We start from the raw sequence: 17352 nt of genomic DNA, 5'->3' as shown, positions 1-17352 counted from the left end.
AAAGCCTAGAAACAACAACCCAGTAGCAATAAGCTACCCAACACCCAGACTACAGTCTCTAAATTATATTCCACACAAAGTGGAACCATGACTGCTTGGGAATTGGTTGATTCTAGGTCTGGAACAGAAAACATATTAAGATGAACCTGGAACATCATGTCACTTCAGGAATCAGGAAGCTATCAAAGAACTCATGAAGTTGTGTCAAAAGGATAAGCCAATCTGAAAAGTTCCCACTAAGATGGGACAATTTAAGTATTAAGAACAGTAACTGTAATAGATTAAAACACATCAAATCAAGAATTCCCAATGGTCCAGTAGCTAAGACTCTGCGCTCCCAATGCAGGTGGTCAGGGTTTCACCCTGATCTGGGAACTAAATACCACATGCCGCCACTAAGAGTTCGCATGTTGCAACTAAAGAACCTGAATGATGCAAAGAAAATCAAAGACCCTGCATGCTGCACCTAAGACCTGGCGCAGCCAAATAAATAAATAACAAGACATCAAATGTTTAAATATGAATTCATAATGAGGAGAAAAATCTCTTATATCTACCTTTGGAAGATGCTAGGGATTAATTAATCTAATTAATGATGTAAATGTTTAAGTGATTAAGGGTGGAAGTATATGGATGTCTCTAACTCACTCTGAAATTCATTAAAATGAGATGGGTTGGTAGATGGAGACAAGTACAGTAAAATGTTAACTGTAGAATCTAGGTAATGAGTACATATAAATGTTCACTGTAAAATTCCTTCAACTTTTCTTTACATTTGAAAAACTAAGCGGAAATTCTGTTAATACCTGAAACCACTGCTCAAATTTTAATATAAGAAAAACAAAAACAAACATCATATGGTCATTCCTAATGAAAATACATATAACTCCTATGAATTATTTTTTTGGGGGGAAAAACTGATTAAATGTCTAGATCTAATAGCAAATTTCAGTAAATAAAGGGACATAGGAATGTGTTAAATGATGTAAAACCATTATTTTAACAACTGAACTGCAAAGAAAGAAGGTAGAACCTATGGTTAAGAGAAACAAGATACGTGAATTGGCAATATATGGTGATTACTTAAATCTTGATTTGACAAGTGTAAAAATATATACATATATTCATGGAGTAACAGGCAAATTTGGCCTTGGAATGTGGAATGAAGCAGGGCAAAGACTTTTGCCAAGAAAATGCACTGGTCATAGCAAACATCCTCTTCCAACAACACAAGAGGAGACTCTACACATGGACATCACTAGATGGTCAACAGCGAAATCAGACTGATTATATTCTTTGAAGCCAAAGATGGGGAAGCTCTATACAGTCAACAAAAACAAGACCAGGAGCTGACTGTGGCTCAGATCATGAAATCTTTATTACTAAATTCAGACTTAAATTGAAGAAAGTAGAGAAAACCGCTAGACCATTCAGGTATGACCTAAATCAAATCCTTTATGATTATACCGTGGAAGTGAGAAATAGATTTAAGGGCCTAGATCTGATAGATAGAGTGCCTGATGAACTATGGGATGAGGGTGGTGACACTGTATAGGAGACGGGGATCAAGACCATCCCCATGGAAAAGAAATGCAAAAAAGTAAAATGGCTGTCTGGGGAGGCCTTACAAATAGCTGTGAAAAGAAGAGAGGCGAAAAGCAAAGGAGAAAAGGAAAGATATAAGCATCTGAATGCAGAGTTCCAGAGAAGAGCAAGAAGAGATAAGAAAGCCTTCTTCAGCGATCAATGCAAAGAAATAGAGGAAAACAACAGAATGGGAAAGACTAGAGATCTCTTCAAGAAAATTAGAGATACCAAGGGAACATTTCATGCAAAGATGGGCTTGATAAAGGACAGAAATGGTATGGACCTAACAGAAGCAGAAGATATTAAGAAGAGGTGGCAAGAAAACACAGAAGAACTGTACAAAAAAGATCTTCACAACCCAGATAATCATGACGGTGTGATCACTCATCCAGAGCCAGACATCCTGGAATGTGCAGTTAAGTGGGTCTTAGAAAGCACTACTACAAACAAAGCTAGTGGAGGTGATGGAATTCCAGTTGAGCTGTTTCAAATCCTGAAAGATGATGCTGTGAAAGTGCTGCACTCAATATGCCAGCAAATTTGGAAAACTCAGCAGTGGCCACAGGACTGGAAAAGGTCAGTTTTCATTCCAGTCCCAAAGAAAGGCAATGCCAAAGAATGCTCAAACTACCGCACAATTGCACTCATCTCACATGCTAGTAAGGTAATGCTCAAAATTCTCCAAGCCAGGCTTCAGCAATACACGAACCGTGAACTTCCAGATGTTCGAGCTGGTTTTAGAAAAGGCAGAGGAACCAGAGATCAAATTGCCAACATCCGCTGGATCATGGAAAAAGCAAGAGAGTTCCAGAAAAACATCTATTTCTGCTTTATTGACTATGCCAAAGCCTTTGACTGCGTGGATCACAATAAACTGGAAAATTCTGAAAGAGATGAGAATACCAGACCACCTGACCTGCCTCTTGAGAAATCTGTATACAGGTCAGGAAGCAACAGTTAGAACTGGACATGGAACAGCAGACTGGTTCCAAATAGGAAAAGGAGTACGTCAAGGCTGTATACTGTCACCCTGCTTATTTAACTTCTATGCAGAGTACATCATGAGAAATGCTGGACTGGAAGAAACACAAGCTGGAATCAAGATTGCCAGGAGAAATATCAATAACCTCAGATATGCAAATGATACCACCCTTATGGCAGAAAGTGAAGAGGAACTAAAAAGCCTCTTGATGAAAGTGAAAGTGGAGAGTGAAAAAGTTGGCTTAAAGCTCAACATTCAGAAAACGAAGATCATGGCATCTGGTCCCATCACTTCATGGGAAATAAATGGGGAAACAGTGGAAACAGTGTTAGACTTTATTTTTTTTGGCTCCAAGATCACTGCAGATGGTGACTGCAGCCATGAAATTAAAAGACGCTTACTCCTTGGAAGAAAAGTTATGACCAACCTACATAGCATATTCAAAAGCAGAGACATTACTTTGCTGACTAAGATTCGTCTAGTCAAGGCTACAGTTGTTCCAGTGGTCATGTATGGATGTGAGAGTTGGACTGTGAAGAAGGCTGAGCACTGAAGAATTGATGCTTTTGAACTGTGGTATTGGAGAAGACTCCTGAGAGTCCCTTGGACTGCAAGGAGATCCAACCAGTCCATTCTGAAGGAGATCAGCCCTGGGATTTCTTTGGAAGGAATGATGCTAAAGCTGAAACTCCAGTACTTTGGCCACTTCATGCGAAGAGTTGACTCATTGGAAAAGACTGTGATGCTGGGAGGGATTGGGGGCAGGAGGAGAAGGGGACGACAGAGGATGAGATGGCTGGATGGCATCACTGACTCGATGGATGTGAGTCTGAGCGAACTCCGGGAGTTGGTGATGGACAGGGAGGCCTGGCATGTTGCGATTCATGGGGTCGCAGAGTTAGACACGACTGAGCGACTGAACTGAACTGAATTCATGAGACAACTGGGAAAATTTGAACACTAATTAAAAATGTAACCATATGAGAGTATTTTCAATTATATTTGGAGTTTTTAAAAGTGTCCTTATCTTTTCCATTAAAGTACTAAAATATTTATTGATGAGATGATATGATGTCCATTTTTTAAAAACAATCTGAGTGTGGGGTATATATAAAGTAAGACTGGTAATGGGCTGATAATTATTGAAGCTTGGTGATGAGCATGAGGATTTCTTACACTATTCTTTCTATTTTCATGTTTCAGGTGTTCTAAAATAAAAAGTTAAATAAAACATTTAAAACTCTGCATTTAATAATACTACAAGATAAAAACTCTACCACAAAGGCAAACTTAATAAATTCAATGTACAAAAAATTTAAAATAACTTGCCACTCAGATTTTAAAGTGTAGTTTGTTTCCAGGTGTGTTTCCCTTCCAGGATCCCACTGACACATCATTTTCTTTCCTTCATTCACAATGCAACTCAAATTTTTAGGTTTTTCAGGAGGCACTAAAAGGGAAAAATAAGCAAATTTCAAAAAGCTTCATATTCACAGAAAGCATGCAATTTATATACTCCTCTAGACATTTAAGATAACCAAAATCAGACAGAAAAAAACAAAACCAAGAAAAGACATAATGAAATACTGGTGACTAAAACATTAATTTCTTTTCTATGTAAATTCAAACATTTTAGATAGTAACATACATTTTCTATCATACTTGTCATTACTAGGTACATTTCAAATTAACTTTCTACACAAAGTCAACTTTTATTTATAGCTGGAAAGCATTATCAACTGACTTTTTAAGTGTATTTTAGATAGAAGCAAAAATGATTCATTTATATCTCTCCCTTCCCAAACTCTGCTGGCGAGAAAGCAAATGCTAAAATTATAGTGTTAGTTGATCCACAAATTTGGTAATCCATTCTTGGATCATAGTAAATTTATTTGTCTACTTCAATATAAAAGGATCCTCCAGTATTGATTCACTTTCTTCAGATAGTTGCTTTACACTGCATTTTCTCCACAACTAAGGAATATTGAAAGTCACTATGAGCACAGTCACAGATTTCAACTCAACATTTTCGTTGGGTATCTCTTGTCAAAATGTTTTTCTAGAAAGCTGACAGGTGCTTGACTTTCAGGAAAAATATTAAACTTGTGTTACTCCTTAGGCTTTTATATATTTGTAATGCAAATGCAATTCTACTCCTAAGCTTATTTTTTTCTTAAACGTTAAAAAGAAAAAACAGTCCAAAACTCATTGAGCTGACAGTTACTGCATTTCAAAAAGACCAAAAGACAATGGACATTAAAGATGTAATTCAACAGTCATGACAAAGTCTGAAATAATAAAAGTAAAACAAAACTTACAGCCTGAAATGATTCTGATTCCATAAACACTCCGATTAATCTGTCCAAACATACGAATGTTGCAAGTGAGCAGAGCATTTATTAAAGTTATATTTGGAAATGTGACACTAGATGCTGTTCTGTTTATGACAGCATATTGTTCATAAGGAACAGTAACACGGCCTGTTTTCCAGAAAATTTCATTAGCAGTCACATGATAATCATTCATACATTTTTCTTTTAGCACACAAACTGCCGTGAAATTCGAACCAAGTTGTACAACTGAAGATTCAGGGTGGATATGAGCACATGGAACTATAAGTTCACCTGGAAAGGAATAATAACAGAAAATGTAAGAATAGACTGAATGTTTCTGGTACAAAATGTCATTCTATATCAGTACAGTTTCTCTATCATCATTAAAATATCTCTAAAGACACAGAAAAAGAAGAAACACAGTGAAAGTATCAACAGAATTTAATGTCTCAATTTGAAAAGAATTATACCGATTACGTGGCAGATGGAGCTGGATTTTACAAAAAAAAAAAAACCTATGCAAATTTCAGCCCTTTTCATAACATTCTACTTTGCTTTAGGAAATAGTTTGCCTGCAGGGTGATTCATATTTGCTCTACCACCAATTCTCTCAACTCACACCCAGTGTCTAAATAGACCCACCAGAAGACAGGGGATGGTCTCTGCTTCTTGCCAGTCCTGAATGCCTTTGAGGGTGCAGATGGGGACACACAAAGACAGTATATGTTGTTCATATGTCAAAATCAAACAAAAAGTAAAGAGCAGGGGTGTAGCAAAATAAAAACAGGATGAGTAAAATAAGATGACCAAATACACTGGTTTTAACAATAAGTATATGGGATACAATCTCATATTAAAAAGCAAAAAACCAAATTATATAAAAAAGTAAAATGCAACTACATGATTTTCCTATGACCTACTCCATGTTGATGACATGTAAACCCCTCTTTCTGACTCTAATTTTCTGTTTTCAGTGGCTTACAAGACATCCACTTGAGATATTTCATAAGTACTTTAAAATGAACATGTCTAAAATTATAAGTATCATAGTTCGTTTCAGTCGCTCAGTTGTGTCTGACTCTTTGTGACCCCATGGACTGCACCATATCAGGCTTCCCTGTCCATCACCAACTCCCAGAATTTACTCAAACTCATGTCCATCGAGTCAGTGATGCCACCCAACAATCTCATCCTCCTTCTCCTCTCATCTTTAATCTTTCCCAGCATCAGGGTCTTTTCAAATGAGTCAGTTCTTGGCATCAGGTGGCCAAAGTATTGGAGTTTCAGCTTCAGCATCATTCCTTCCAATGAATATTCAGGACTGATTTCCTTTTGGATAGACTGGTTGGATCTCCTTGCAGTCTATGAGACTCTCAAGAGTTTTCTCCAACACCACACAGTTCAAAGGCATCAATTCTTTGGCGCTCAGCTTTCTTTACAATCCAACTCTCACATCCATACATGACTACTGGAAAATGACAGCTTTGACTAGATGGATCTTTGTTGGCAAAGTAATGTCTCTGCTTATTAATAAGCTGTCTAGCTTGGTCATAGCTTTTCTTCCAAGGAGCAAGCATCTTTTAATTTTATGGCTGCAAGTCACCATCTGCAGTGATTTTGGAGCCCCTGAAAATAAAGTCTGTCACTGTTTCCAATGTTTCCCCATCTATTTGCCCTGAAGTGATGGGACCGGATGCCATGATCTTAGTTTTCTGACTGTTGAGCTTTAAGCCAACTTCTTCACTCTCCTCTTTCACTTTCATCAACAGGTTCTTTAGTTCCTCTTCACTTTCTGCAATATCTGAAATTATTGGTATTTCTCCTGGCAATCTTGAGTCCAGCCTGTGCTTCCTCCAGCCCAGTGTTTCTCATGATGTAGTCTACATACAGGTTAAACAAGCAAGGTGACATAATACACCCTTGACATACTCCTTTCCCGATTTGGAACCAGTCTGTTGTCCATGTCCGGTTCTAATGCTTCTTAATCTGCATACAGATTGGTCAGGAGGCAGGTCAGGTGGTTTGGTATACCCTTCTCTTGAAGAATTTTCCAGTTTGTTGTGATCCACACAGTCAAAGGCTTTGGTATAGTCAATAAAGCAGAAATAGATGCTTTTCTGGAACTCTCTTGCCTTTTTGATGATTCAGCGGATGTTGGCAATTTGATCTCTGGTTCCTCTGCCTTTTCTAAAATGAGCTTGAACATTTGAAAGTTCTCAGTTCACGTACTGGTGAAGCCTGGCTTGGAGAATTTTGAGCATTACTTTGCTAACATCTGAGATGAGTGCAACTGTGCAGTAGTTTGAGCATTCTTTGGCACTGCTTTTCTTTGGGACTGGAATTAAAACTGACCTTTTCCAGTCCTGTGGCCACTGCTGAGTTTTCCAAATTTGCTGGCATATAGAGTGCAGCATCATCTTTCAGGATTTGAAATAGCTCAACTGGAATTCCGTCACCTCTACTAGCTTTGTTTAAAGGGATGCTTCCTAAGACCCACCTGACTTCACATTCCAGGATGTCTGGCTCTCAGTGAATGATCACATCATCATGATTATCTGGGTCGTGAAGCTCTTTTCTGTACAGTTCTTCTGTGCGTTCTTGCCACCTCTTTAATATCTTCTGCTTCTGTTAGGTCCATACCATTTCTGTCCTTTATTGTGCCCATCTTTGCATGAAAATTCCCTTAGTATCTCTAATTTTCTTGAAGAAATCTCTAGTCTTTTTCATTCTATTGTTTTCCTCTATTTCTTTGCATTGATCACTGAGGAAGGCTTTCTTATCTCTTCTTGCTATTCTTTGGAACTCTGCATTCAAATGGGTATATCTTTCCTTTTCTCCTTTGCCTTTCACTTCTCTTCTTTTCATACCTGTTTGTAAGGCCTCTTCAGACAAACATTTTGCCTTTTTGCACTTCTTTTTTTGGGGATGGTCTTGATCAATGCCTCCTGTACCATGTCATGAACCTCCATTCACAGCTCTTCAAGCATTCTGTCTATCAGATCTAATCCGTTGAATCTATTTGTCACTTCCACTGTATAATTGTAAGGGATTTGATTTAGGTCATACCTGAAGGGTCTAGTGGTGTTCCATACTTTCTTCAATTTAAGTCTGAATTTGACAATAAGGAGTTCATGATCTTAGCCACAGTCAGCTCCCAGTCTTGTTTTTGCTGACTGTATAGAGCTTCTCCATGTTTGGCTGCAAAGAATATAATCAATCTGATTTCCCTATTGACCATCTGGTGATGTCCATGTGTAGAGTCTTCTCTTGTGTTGTTGGAAGAGGGTGTTTGCTATGACCAGGGCGTTCTCTTGGCAAAACTCTGTTAGCCTTTGTTGTGCTTCATTTTGTATTGCAAGGCCAAATTTGCCTGTTACTCCAGGTGTTTCTTGACTTCCCCCTTTTGCATTCTAGTCCCCTATTATGAAAAGGACATCTTTTTTTTTAGTGTTAGTTCTAGAAGGTGTTGTAGGTCTTCATAAAACTGTTCAACTTCAGCTTCTTCAGTTACTGGTCGGGGCATAGACTATGTATCACAGTCCCTTCCAAACTTATTCTTTCTTCTTCTCACTTTCCTATTGCCGCTGAGACACTACTCCCATCCGGTCGCCTAGGCCAGATAGCCTTGCAGTCCTCACTCTCTCATTTGGCCTCCCCCCACACTCTCTGGGTCTTTTTGTTTCTATATTCTTAGTATGTATAGCAACCTCTTCTCATCAACCCTACTTTGGCTGCTGGCACTCAGGCTATCACATTATACCACAATCTGACCTCCTTCTAGTTTATCTTAAACATACAGCTCCCAAAGTTATTGTTCAAAAATGATTATGCCATTTCCCTATTTTAAATTACTTAATGCCTACCTATTACCATCAAGATAAAATGCTCAATACTTGACATGATTCTATCCTTCTTCTCTATTCTCACTATCTAGAAACTTAAGGCAGCTTTCTTGAGTGAATGCCAATGGAATTTGAAGTTCTAACAGCATTAATTTATTCACTTGGAAAATGAAGTTAATAAGGACTATCTTGAAAGTTTTTTGCGATTAGATATTAGTTATGTAAAGAACCTACTACAATGCCTGGTCTTCAAAAGGCCTCCAATAAATGGTAGCCTGTCACCATTGCTTGGCTTCCCTGGTGTCTCAGTGGTGAAGAATCCACCTGCCAGTGCAGGAGATGCAGGTTTGCTCCTGGATCAGGAGGATCCCCTGGAGAAGGAAATGGCAACCCACTCTAGTATTCTTGCCTGGAGAATCCCATGGACAGAAGAGCCTGGTGGGCTACCATCCCTGGCGTTACAAAAGAGCGACTGAACAACAACAAATCATCATTACTACTATTATCCAGAGACAAGTAATCTAGTCACATTGACTCTGGAAACGTCTCTCAGAGGTGACGGGTTCTAGCAGTTAAGGTAAAAGATGTATAGAATCAGAGAATCAAAAAACTGATAACAACCTTGGAGAGAATTTACTTCAATCGTTTATTTTATAAAGAACGCTGAGATACTTTTATGGAGTAAACCTCAAATATCAGGCAGATTCTTCCAATTCTCAACTTGGTCCCAGGCTAGACTGCACAAAGGATAAAACTACTTTTAAAAACTAAACAATTAACTTCTTATTCCATATCTGTCATTAAGCTCATAAGGCCCAGAGTGAAACTGTTTGTTTCAAAGCTTGTGCTGTGGCCTGTTTGTGTGGCCTTCCGTTACTGATGCATGGCTGTGGCACGTCCTAGCACACAAGCTCCTGTCAATGTCCATCCTGTGACAGAGTTACCCGGTGACAATGAGCAAGTCCTTAAAACCCCTCCAATCGCACTTTGTTCCTTGGTAAAATCATTCCTCTTTGACTTTCTCTTTAATAATGAGAGGGAACCTTACCTAGGAAATATACTTCAGAGTACTAAAAAACATGGGATATAGCCAGAGACTAAATAACAATTTTTAATCACAGAATAAGAAATACTAGAAACAGGCAAATGTTCCAGTTTGCGAAATGAAGCACAGGCTCACTGAAACCATCCTGTGCCAAATGAAATCCACTTTTACAGGATTACTAGGCTGATTTTTGACTACTCTTGATCTATAGAAACAGATATTTTGTAACTTCAAACTAAAACATTTTCATTTGATTACCTACATATAAAAAAATCACTGACTAAAAAAAGTCAATGAGAGGGAGGCTAAAGGAGTATGGCTGAAGTGCCTCCCCTCAAACCTTGGGGCAGACTGTACTTTCCAAAGAAGGTCATACTTATAAATGTATCCTATTCAACATGCTCATCTTACAAAGTGACTAATACTCCTCCAAAGAAAAGAGGTCCATGTTTCCCTTTTGCTCTCAGATCTTTAAGGGTGCTTATGCCTGCCCCAGCCAACAGAGTGTGCTAAATGACTTCCAAAGCTAGATCATAAAAAAATACAACTTCTGACTAGCTCTCTTTTTCTCTTGCGACATTTGCCATGGAACCCAGCCACATGTAAGCAAGCCAAGGCCGCAAGGACAGACCACATGTGGTGTTCTAGCTAAGAGCCCCAAAGCCCTGAATCTACAGCCATCATCAACACCAGACATAATAAGTGAATGAGACTTCAGATGACTCCAGCTACTCAGCACTGAATATTCTAGCTGAGGGCCCAGATATCACAGGGAAAAGGAGAATCTCTGTGTCTGACTGAGCCAGTCACACATAAACCATGAGAAATAATAAGTAATGCCATTTTAAGGCATGAAGCTTTAGAGTAAGCTGTCTGGCAGCAACAGATAATATAGTCCTGTTATTTTCAACCTTTTTATCAACAACTTAGGGGGAAAACAGACACACACACTTGTCAAATCAGCAAAAGATTATAATGGATTGCCAATAATTTGGATAATGTCAGGATTCAAAATTATGCTCAAGGACTAGACTGATAGGCTAATAAATTTGGCAAAATCATCTTCTATTTAGGTTGATAAATAAATATAGAGTGAAGGGGAAATGGCTTAAAAGTAATTGACGTGAAAACAATCTGAGAATTTTCAGTGACTGGTAGGTAGATGGCTTAACATTAAACTACAGTGTATCTTAACTGGCAAAAAATTATGCTGCTTTAATAAAAATGATCCTTCAAAAGTAAATAATAAAATCACTATACTCAGAATACGTCGAGTTCTGATATATTTTTTCCTTAAGTGCATTTTATTCAAACCTTAATAATAAATATATTATTACATTCCTTTTTATAAAGTGTACTATGGGCAGGTACTGCCCAAATGCCTTCTGTGTATTAACTCATTTAAATCTCACAATAACCCTAGAAGTTAGAGACATTACTATCCCCATCGTACAGATCATGAAACCGAGACACAAATTAAGTGACTGGCTAAAGTTTCACTGTTGTTAACTAGAATTAAGTAGGATGGTGAGGTGAAGGTGAGGTGAAGTCGCTCAGTCGTGTCCGACTCTTTGTGAGACCCCATAGACTGTCAGGCTTCTCCACCTATGGGATTTTCCAGGCAAGAGTACTAGAGTGGGTTGCCATTTCCTTCCCCAGAGGATCTTCCCAACCCAGGGATTGAACCCGGGTCTCCCACATTGTAGGCAGACGCTTTACCGTCTGAGCCATATGATATGAAAAATCAAGGGAAGAGTCAGGAGGGTAATCAGTGCATACAGATTGGAAGTCAAATCCGACAAAGAATAATTAGGATAACTAGGTAAATTTAATTTGGGCAAGAGAGGGGTTAGAAAGCATTCCTTCAATACTTGAAGACTTGAACAGTGGAAAAGGAAAGTGGATCTACAATAGAAGGATTTTTAAGGTTAATGAGAAAAAGTTACAAGGAAGAAAATTTGGGTTTAAGACTAACGAAAGACTTTTAAATGAGAAAAAATTTCAGCCTAAGGTTTGTATCATTTCCAGTGTTTAAAAAGAGGCTGCGTTCTTGAATTTAAAGAGGGTTTGACTTAGAGCAATACTTCTCAAATTATCTGGGGTAAAGGATCAGTTTAGGTTTTATTCACCCAATCCTTTACAGACATACACTTTTGTTTTATATTATGTTTGATGAGGCAAGTCCATTGATCACATGCTTGGATATCATGGCTATGCCAAATTGTTAAAAGCATTTCTAAACATTTATTCTTAATTTCTGTACTCATCTCATTATGGACCAATAACAACCAGTTCTCAGGCTGTGGACCAGTTGGAGCAGTATTGCTCTAGGTAATCTTTCTTCTGGTATCACAATCTCACTTCTGCTCAGTGACATCTTTGCCTATTAAGGAGTGAAGTGCTAAAAGTTAACAAACCTGATTCTGTTTCTTTATTTAAAAAAATAAACAAAATCCCCCTTTTTCCTTCTCAATATTAAACTTACTATTAGTACAGCTGAACAAGATTTAGGATTACTGAGTGCTTCAACTCAAATTATACAAATTATAATTTGTCAAGAGCATTTTAACTTGAGTCCATTTTTAAGGCAACATCGTTCTTTCAATAATGATCCTAAAGAATAAATATGTAAGCATAATTATATAATTATTCAGTAATATACAAACCTAATTTGTGGGGTTGGGAGGTAGGATATCTCATGAACCTTACCTATAGATTCAGTGGTGAGGAAAATAAACAAGGCTTGCACTATCCAAGTTTGCAATGTGAACATCTTGCATAGATATTTCTGTAAAAGACACATGCAATATTATTTTAAATATTTTTACTCTTACTATGCATAATAAAGACACAAGTTCTAAAGCTCTTTTGTTTCCATTGTATAGGTGTTTTCTAAAAGGTGGTAAAATTCTTGTGAGAATGCAGAAAACAAACTGAACTCTTCAGAATATTTTTCTTTATTCCCCCTAATGTTATGGCTACATAAAATACAGCTGGGAAACATACTTTATACTTTGGTGGTTTTAGTCACTAAGTCATGTCCAACTCTTGTGACCCCACGGACTGGAGGCCACCAGGCTCCTGTGTCCATGAGATTTCCCAGGCAAGAATACTGGAGTGGGTTGCCATTTCCTTCTCCAGAGGATCTTCTGGACCCAGGGATTAAACCCAGGTCTGCATTGCAGGCAGATTCTTTACTGACTAAGCCACCAGGGAAGCCTAATTTATACTTTAAGGTCAATTAAAAGAGCAATCCTGTTTCTATATTATGAAGTCTTACACTGCTAGTAAATACTCTGTGAGACTGAAGAGTTCAGAGAGACAAATTTCTACATGGCAAAACCTCACCATTGGCAAGTTCAAAAGATAATAGCCAAATAGGAAAAAAAGAAGCTTGTAATTCATAGTCTGACCAAAATTATCCCAATATATGAAGAATGCCTACAAATCATTACAGAAGTCCAACACCTCACCTTCCCTGTTTAGAAGAAAACATGCAAGATGAGCCAAACAGGCATTTTATAGAGAAGGAAACACAAGTAACTCAAACATATGAAATCATACTTTCAACCTCACTCATAACTAGATACAAATTAAAACAAGCCTGACAGGAATGTAAGATGATACACACACTTTGGAAAACAATTTGGCAGTTCTTTACGAATTAAAAGCACATCATAAGACTTAGCATTTCCACTCCTAATAATGTATCCAAGAGAAATAAAAATAAATGTCCATATGAAAACTTATATCCAAACCTACAGTAGTTTTGCTTATAATAGCCCCAAACTAGAAACAATCCAAATGTCAATCAACTGGTGAAAGGATAAACAAATATCCAAACAGCAGTATATCCATACAATAGAATACCACTCAGCAATAAAAGGGGATAAACTAGTGATACAGGAAAGAGCATGAACAAATCTCAAAAGCACTATGTTGAATGAAAGAAGCCATACAAAACAGGCTATATTCCAAATAGGGAAAGGGTACGTCAAGACTATATATTGTCACCCTGCTTATTTAACTGATATGCAGAGTACATCATGAGAAACGCTGGGCTGGATGAAGTACAAGCTGGGATCAAGATTGCTGGGAGAAATATCAATAACCTCAGATATGCAGATGATACCACCCTTATGGCAGAAAGCGAAGAACTAAAGAGCCTCTTGATGAAAGTGGAAAAGGAGTGAAAAAGTTGGCTTAAAGCTCAACATTCAGAAAACTAAGATCATGGCATCTGGTCCCATCACTTCATGGCAAACAGATGTGGAAACAGTAACAGATGTTTATTTTTGGAGTCTCCAAAATCACTGCAGATGGTGACTGCAGCCATGAAATTAAAAGACGCTTGCTCATCACTCACCTAGAACCAGACATCCTGGAATGTGAAGTCAAGTGGGTCTTAGGAAGCATCAATATGAACAAAGCTAGTGGAGGTGATGGAATTCCAGCTGAACTATTTCAAATCCTAAAAGATGATGCTGTGAAAGTGCTGCACTCAATATGCCAGCAAATTTGGAAAACTCAGCAGTGGCCACAGGACTGGAAAAAGTCAGTTTTCATTCCAGTCCCAAAGAAAGGCAGTGCCAAAGAATGCTCAAACTACCGCACAATTGCACTCATCTCACACGCTAGTAAAGTAATGCTCAAAATTCTCCAAAATAGGCTTCAGCAATATGTGAACTGTGAACTTCCAGATGTTCAGCTGGTTTTAGAAAAGGCAGAGGAACCAGAGATCAAATTGCCAACATCCGCTGGATCATGGAAAAAGCAAGAGAGTTCCAGAAAAACATCTATTTCTGCTTTACTGACTAAACCAAAGCCTTTGACTGTGTGGATCACAATAAACTGGAAAATTCTTCAAGAGATGGGAATACCAGACGACCTGACATGCCTCTTGAGAAGCCTATATGCAGGTCAGGAAGCAACAGTTAGAACTGGACGTGGAACAACAGACTGGTTCCACATAGGAAAAGGAATACGTCAAGGCTGTATATTGTCACCCTGTTTATTTAACTTATATGCAGAGTACATCATGAGAAACGCTGGGCTGGAAGAAGCACAAGCTGGAATCAAGATTGCCGGGAGAAATATCAATAACCTCAGATATGCAGATGACATCACCCTTATGGCAGAAATTGAAGAGGAACTAAAAAGCCTCTTGATGAAAGTGAAAGAGGAGAGTGAAAAAGTTGGCTTAAAGCTCAACATTCAGAAAACGAAGATCATGGCATCTGGTCCCATCACTTCATGGGAAATAGATGGGGAAACAGTAGAAACAGTGTTAGCCTTTATTTTTTTTGGCTCCAAGATCACTGCAGATGGTGACTGCAGCCATGAAATTAAAAGACGCTTACTCCTTGAAAGGAAAGTTATGAGCAAACTAGTTAGCATATTCAAAAGCAGAGATATTACTTTGCCAACAAACGTCCGTCTAGTCAAGGCTATGGTTTTTGCAGGGGTCATGTATGGATGGATGTGAGAGTTGGACTGTGAAGAAAGCTGAGCGCTGAAGAATTGATGCTTTTGAACTGTGGTGCTGGAAGAGACTCTTGAGAGTCCCTTGGACTGCAAGGAGATCCAACCAGTCCATTCTGAAGGAGATCAGCCTTGGGATTACTTTGGAAGGAATGATGCTAAAGCTGAAACTCCAGTACTTTGGCCACATCATGCGAAGAGTTGACTCATCGGAAAAGACTCTGATGCTGGGAGGGATTGGGGGCAGGAAGAGAAGGGGACGACAGAGGATGAGATGGCTGGATGGCATCACTGACTCGATGGATGTGAGTCTCAGTGAACTCTGGGAGTTGGTGATGGACAGGGAGGCCTGGCATGCTGCGATTCATGGGGTCGCAAAGAGTCAGACACGACTGAGGGACTGAACTGAACTGAACTGCTCCCTGGAAGAAAAGCTATGACAAACCTAGCTGGCATATTAAAAAGCAGAGACGTTTCTTTGGCAACAAAGGTCCGTCTAGTTAAGGCTATGGTTTTTCCAGCAGTCATGTATGGATGTGTGAGATGGACTATAAAGAAAGCTGAGTGCCAAGAAGTAATGCTTTCGAACTGTGGTGTTGAAGAAGAGTCTTCGGAGTCCCTTGGACTGCAAGGAGATCAAACCAGCCCATCCTAAAGGAAATAAGTACTGAATAGTCATTGGAAGGACTGATACTGAAGCTGAAACTCCAATACTTCGGCCACCTGATGCAAAGAACTGACTCATTTGAAAAGACCCTGATGCTGAGAAAGATTGAGGGCAAGAGAAGGGGATGACAGAGGATGAGATGTTTGGATGGCATCACCGACTCAACGGACATGAGTTTGAGCGAACTCTGGGAGTTGGTGATGGACAGGGAGGCCTGGCGTGCTGCAGTCCATGGGGTCACAAAGAGTTGGACATGAGTGAGTGAGTGAACTGAACTGATATAATGTAAAATTCTATATATGAGAAATTCAACAAATGACAAAACTAGGGAAAGGGGAACAGATATAAAGGGGCACAAAGGAGCTTGTGGGGACAGAAATGTGCTATGAATTGACTCTGGTGGTGATAAAATTCTATTCATTTGTCAAAATTTACCAAATTGTGTCAAGAATTGTGAAGGCTCTGAGATTTGATTCTACTTACAGGTTAATCGGTTAGTTTCATGGATACTGGAGGAAGACACAAGACTCTTGAGTCAGCTACATATGATTTTATTACTCATACCAGGAACACCAATCAAGATTAACAGCATTTTCCTGTGCCAGTCGCCCAAACTCCAATTCACAGAATGCTGTGAAAAGTGTCATGAAACACCTGTACCTGCAGAGGGTTGTGTTCCAGGAGAGGAAGACTAAGCTTATTGGAAACCTTAATCTTTTAAAATGGCAAGAAGCACACCTGCTGGAGAAGGAAATGGCAACCCACTCCAGTATTCTTGAATGGAAAATCCCATGGATGGAGAAGCCTGGCAGGCTACAGTCCATGGGGTCACCAAGAGTCAGAAACAGCTGGGCAACTAACACACACACAGACACACAGACACACAGACACACACACACACACACACACACACACGTACACCTGCCCTCTACTTTGGAGGGAAACATGGCATCTGTTTTCCACGGCTGTCAGAAACCTGCTCTTTGCTTTATGAAGGGATATCATTTCTATCTTTCAATATCCTTGAAAAGACAGTCTGGAAGAAAAGGCAGTTAGAGCTATTGCTCATAAGACATTCAGAAATGCAAGAGACCCAAGGGAAATTGCTTTCTAAATAACTGTACACTAAAAGTTGGTGAATTTTATTGTTTATAAATTGACCTCAATTAAAAACAAACAGAACCTATCCAGATAACACGTCCAGGCAAAAGAAATGAGTGCTAAATTTCTTCAAGAAATGTACAAAAATTTTCACAGAAGTTGTATTCATAAAAGTTGAAAAGTAGAAACAACCAAACCAAAAATCCACAAGCAGTAGAATTACAGTATATTCAAGTAACTAAATCACAGCAATGAAAAAGGATAAATTAAAGGTACTCACAGCAACATAACTAAATTTCACATATAATACAGAA

The 17352-nt window shown here is 38.7% G+C and overlaps 1 protein-coding gene across 1 annotated transcript in view; it reads right to left on the bottom strand.

The window, feature by feature from the left end:
* Positions 1 to 17352, bottom strand: part of IL6ST (interleukin 6 signal transducer) — a 68851-nt gene that overhangs the window by 31380 nt on the left and 20119 nt on the right. Inside the window, exons 2-4 of the mRNA XM_005694692.3 lie at positions 12499 to 12577; positions 4888 to 5193; positions 3899 to 4019 (exon numbers count right to left, since the gene is read on the bottom strand). Of these exons, the coding sequence (XP_005694749.2) occupies positions 3899 to 4019; positions 4888 to 5193; positions 12499 to 12562 (491 nt within the window). The 5' untranslated portion in view covers positions 12563 to 12577. The remainder of the gene's footprint in view (positions 1 to 3898; positions 4020 to 4887; positions 5194 to 12498; positions 12578 to 17352) is intronic.

Source organism: Capra hircus, chromosome 20 (assembly GCF_001704415.2).
Source record: "Capra hircus breed San Clemente chromosome 20, ASM170441v1, whole genome shotgun sequence".
Lineage (NCBI taxonomy): Eukaryota > Metazoa > Chordata > Mammalia > Artiodactyla > Bovidae > Capra > Capra hircus.
This window is presented reverse-complemented; position numbering and strand designations above follow the sequence as displayed.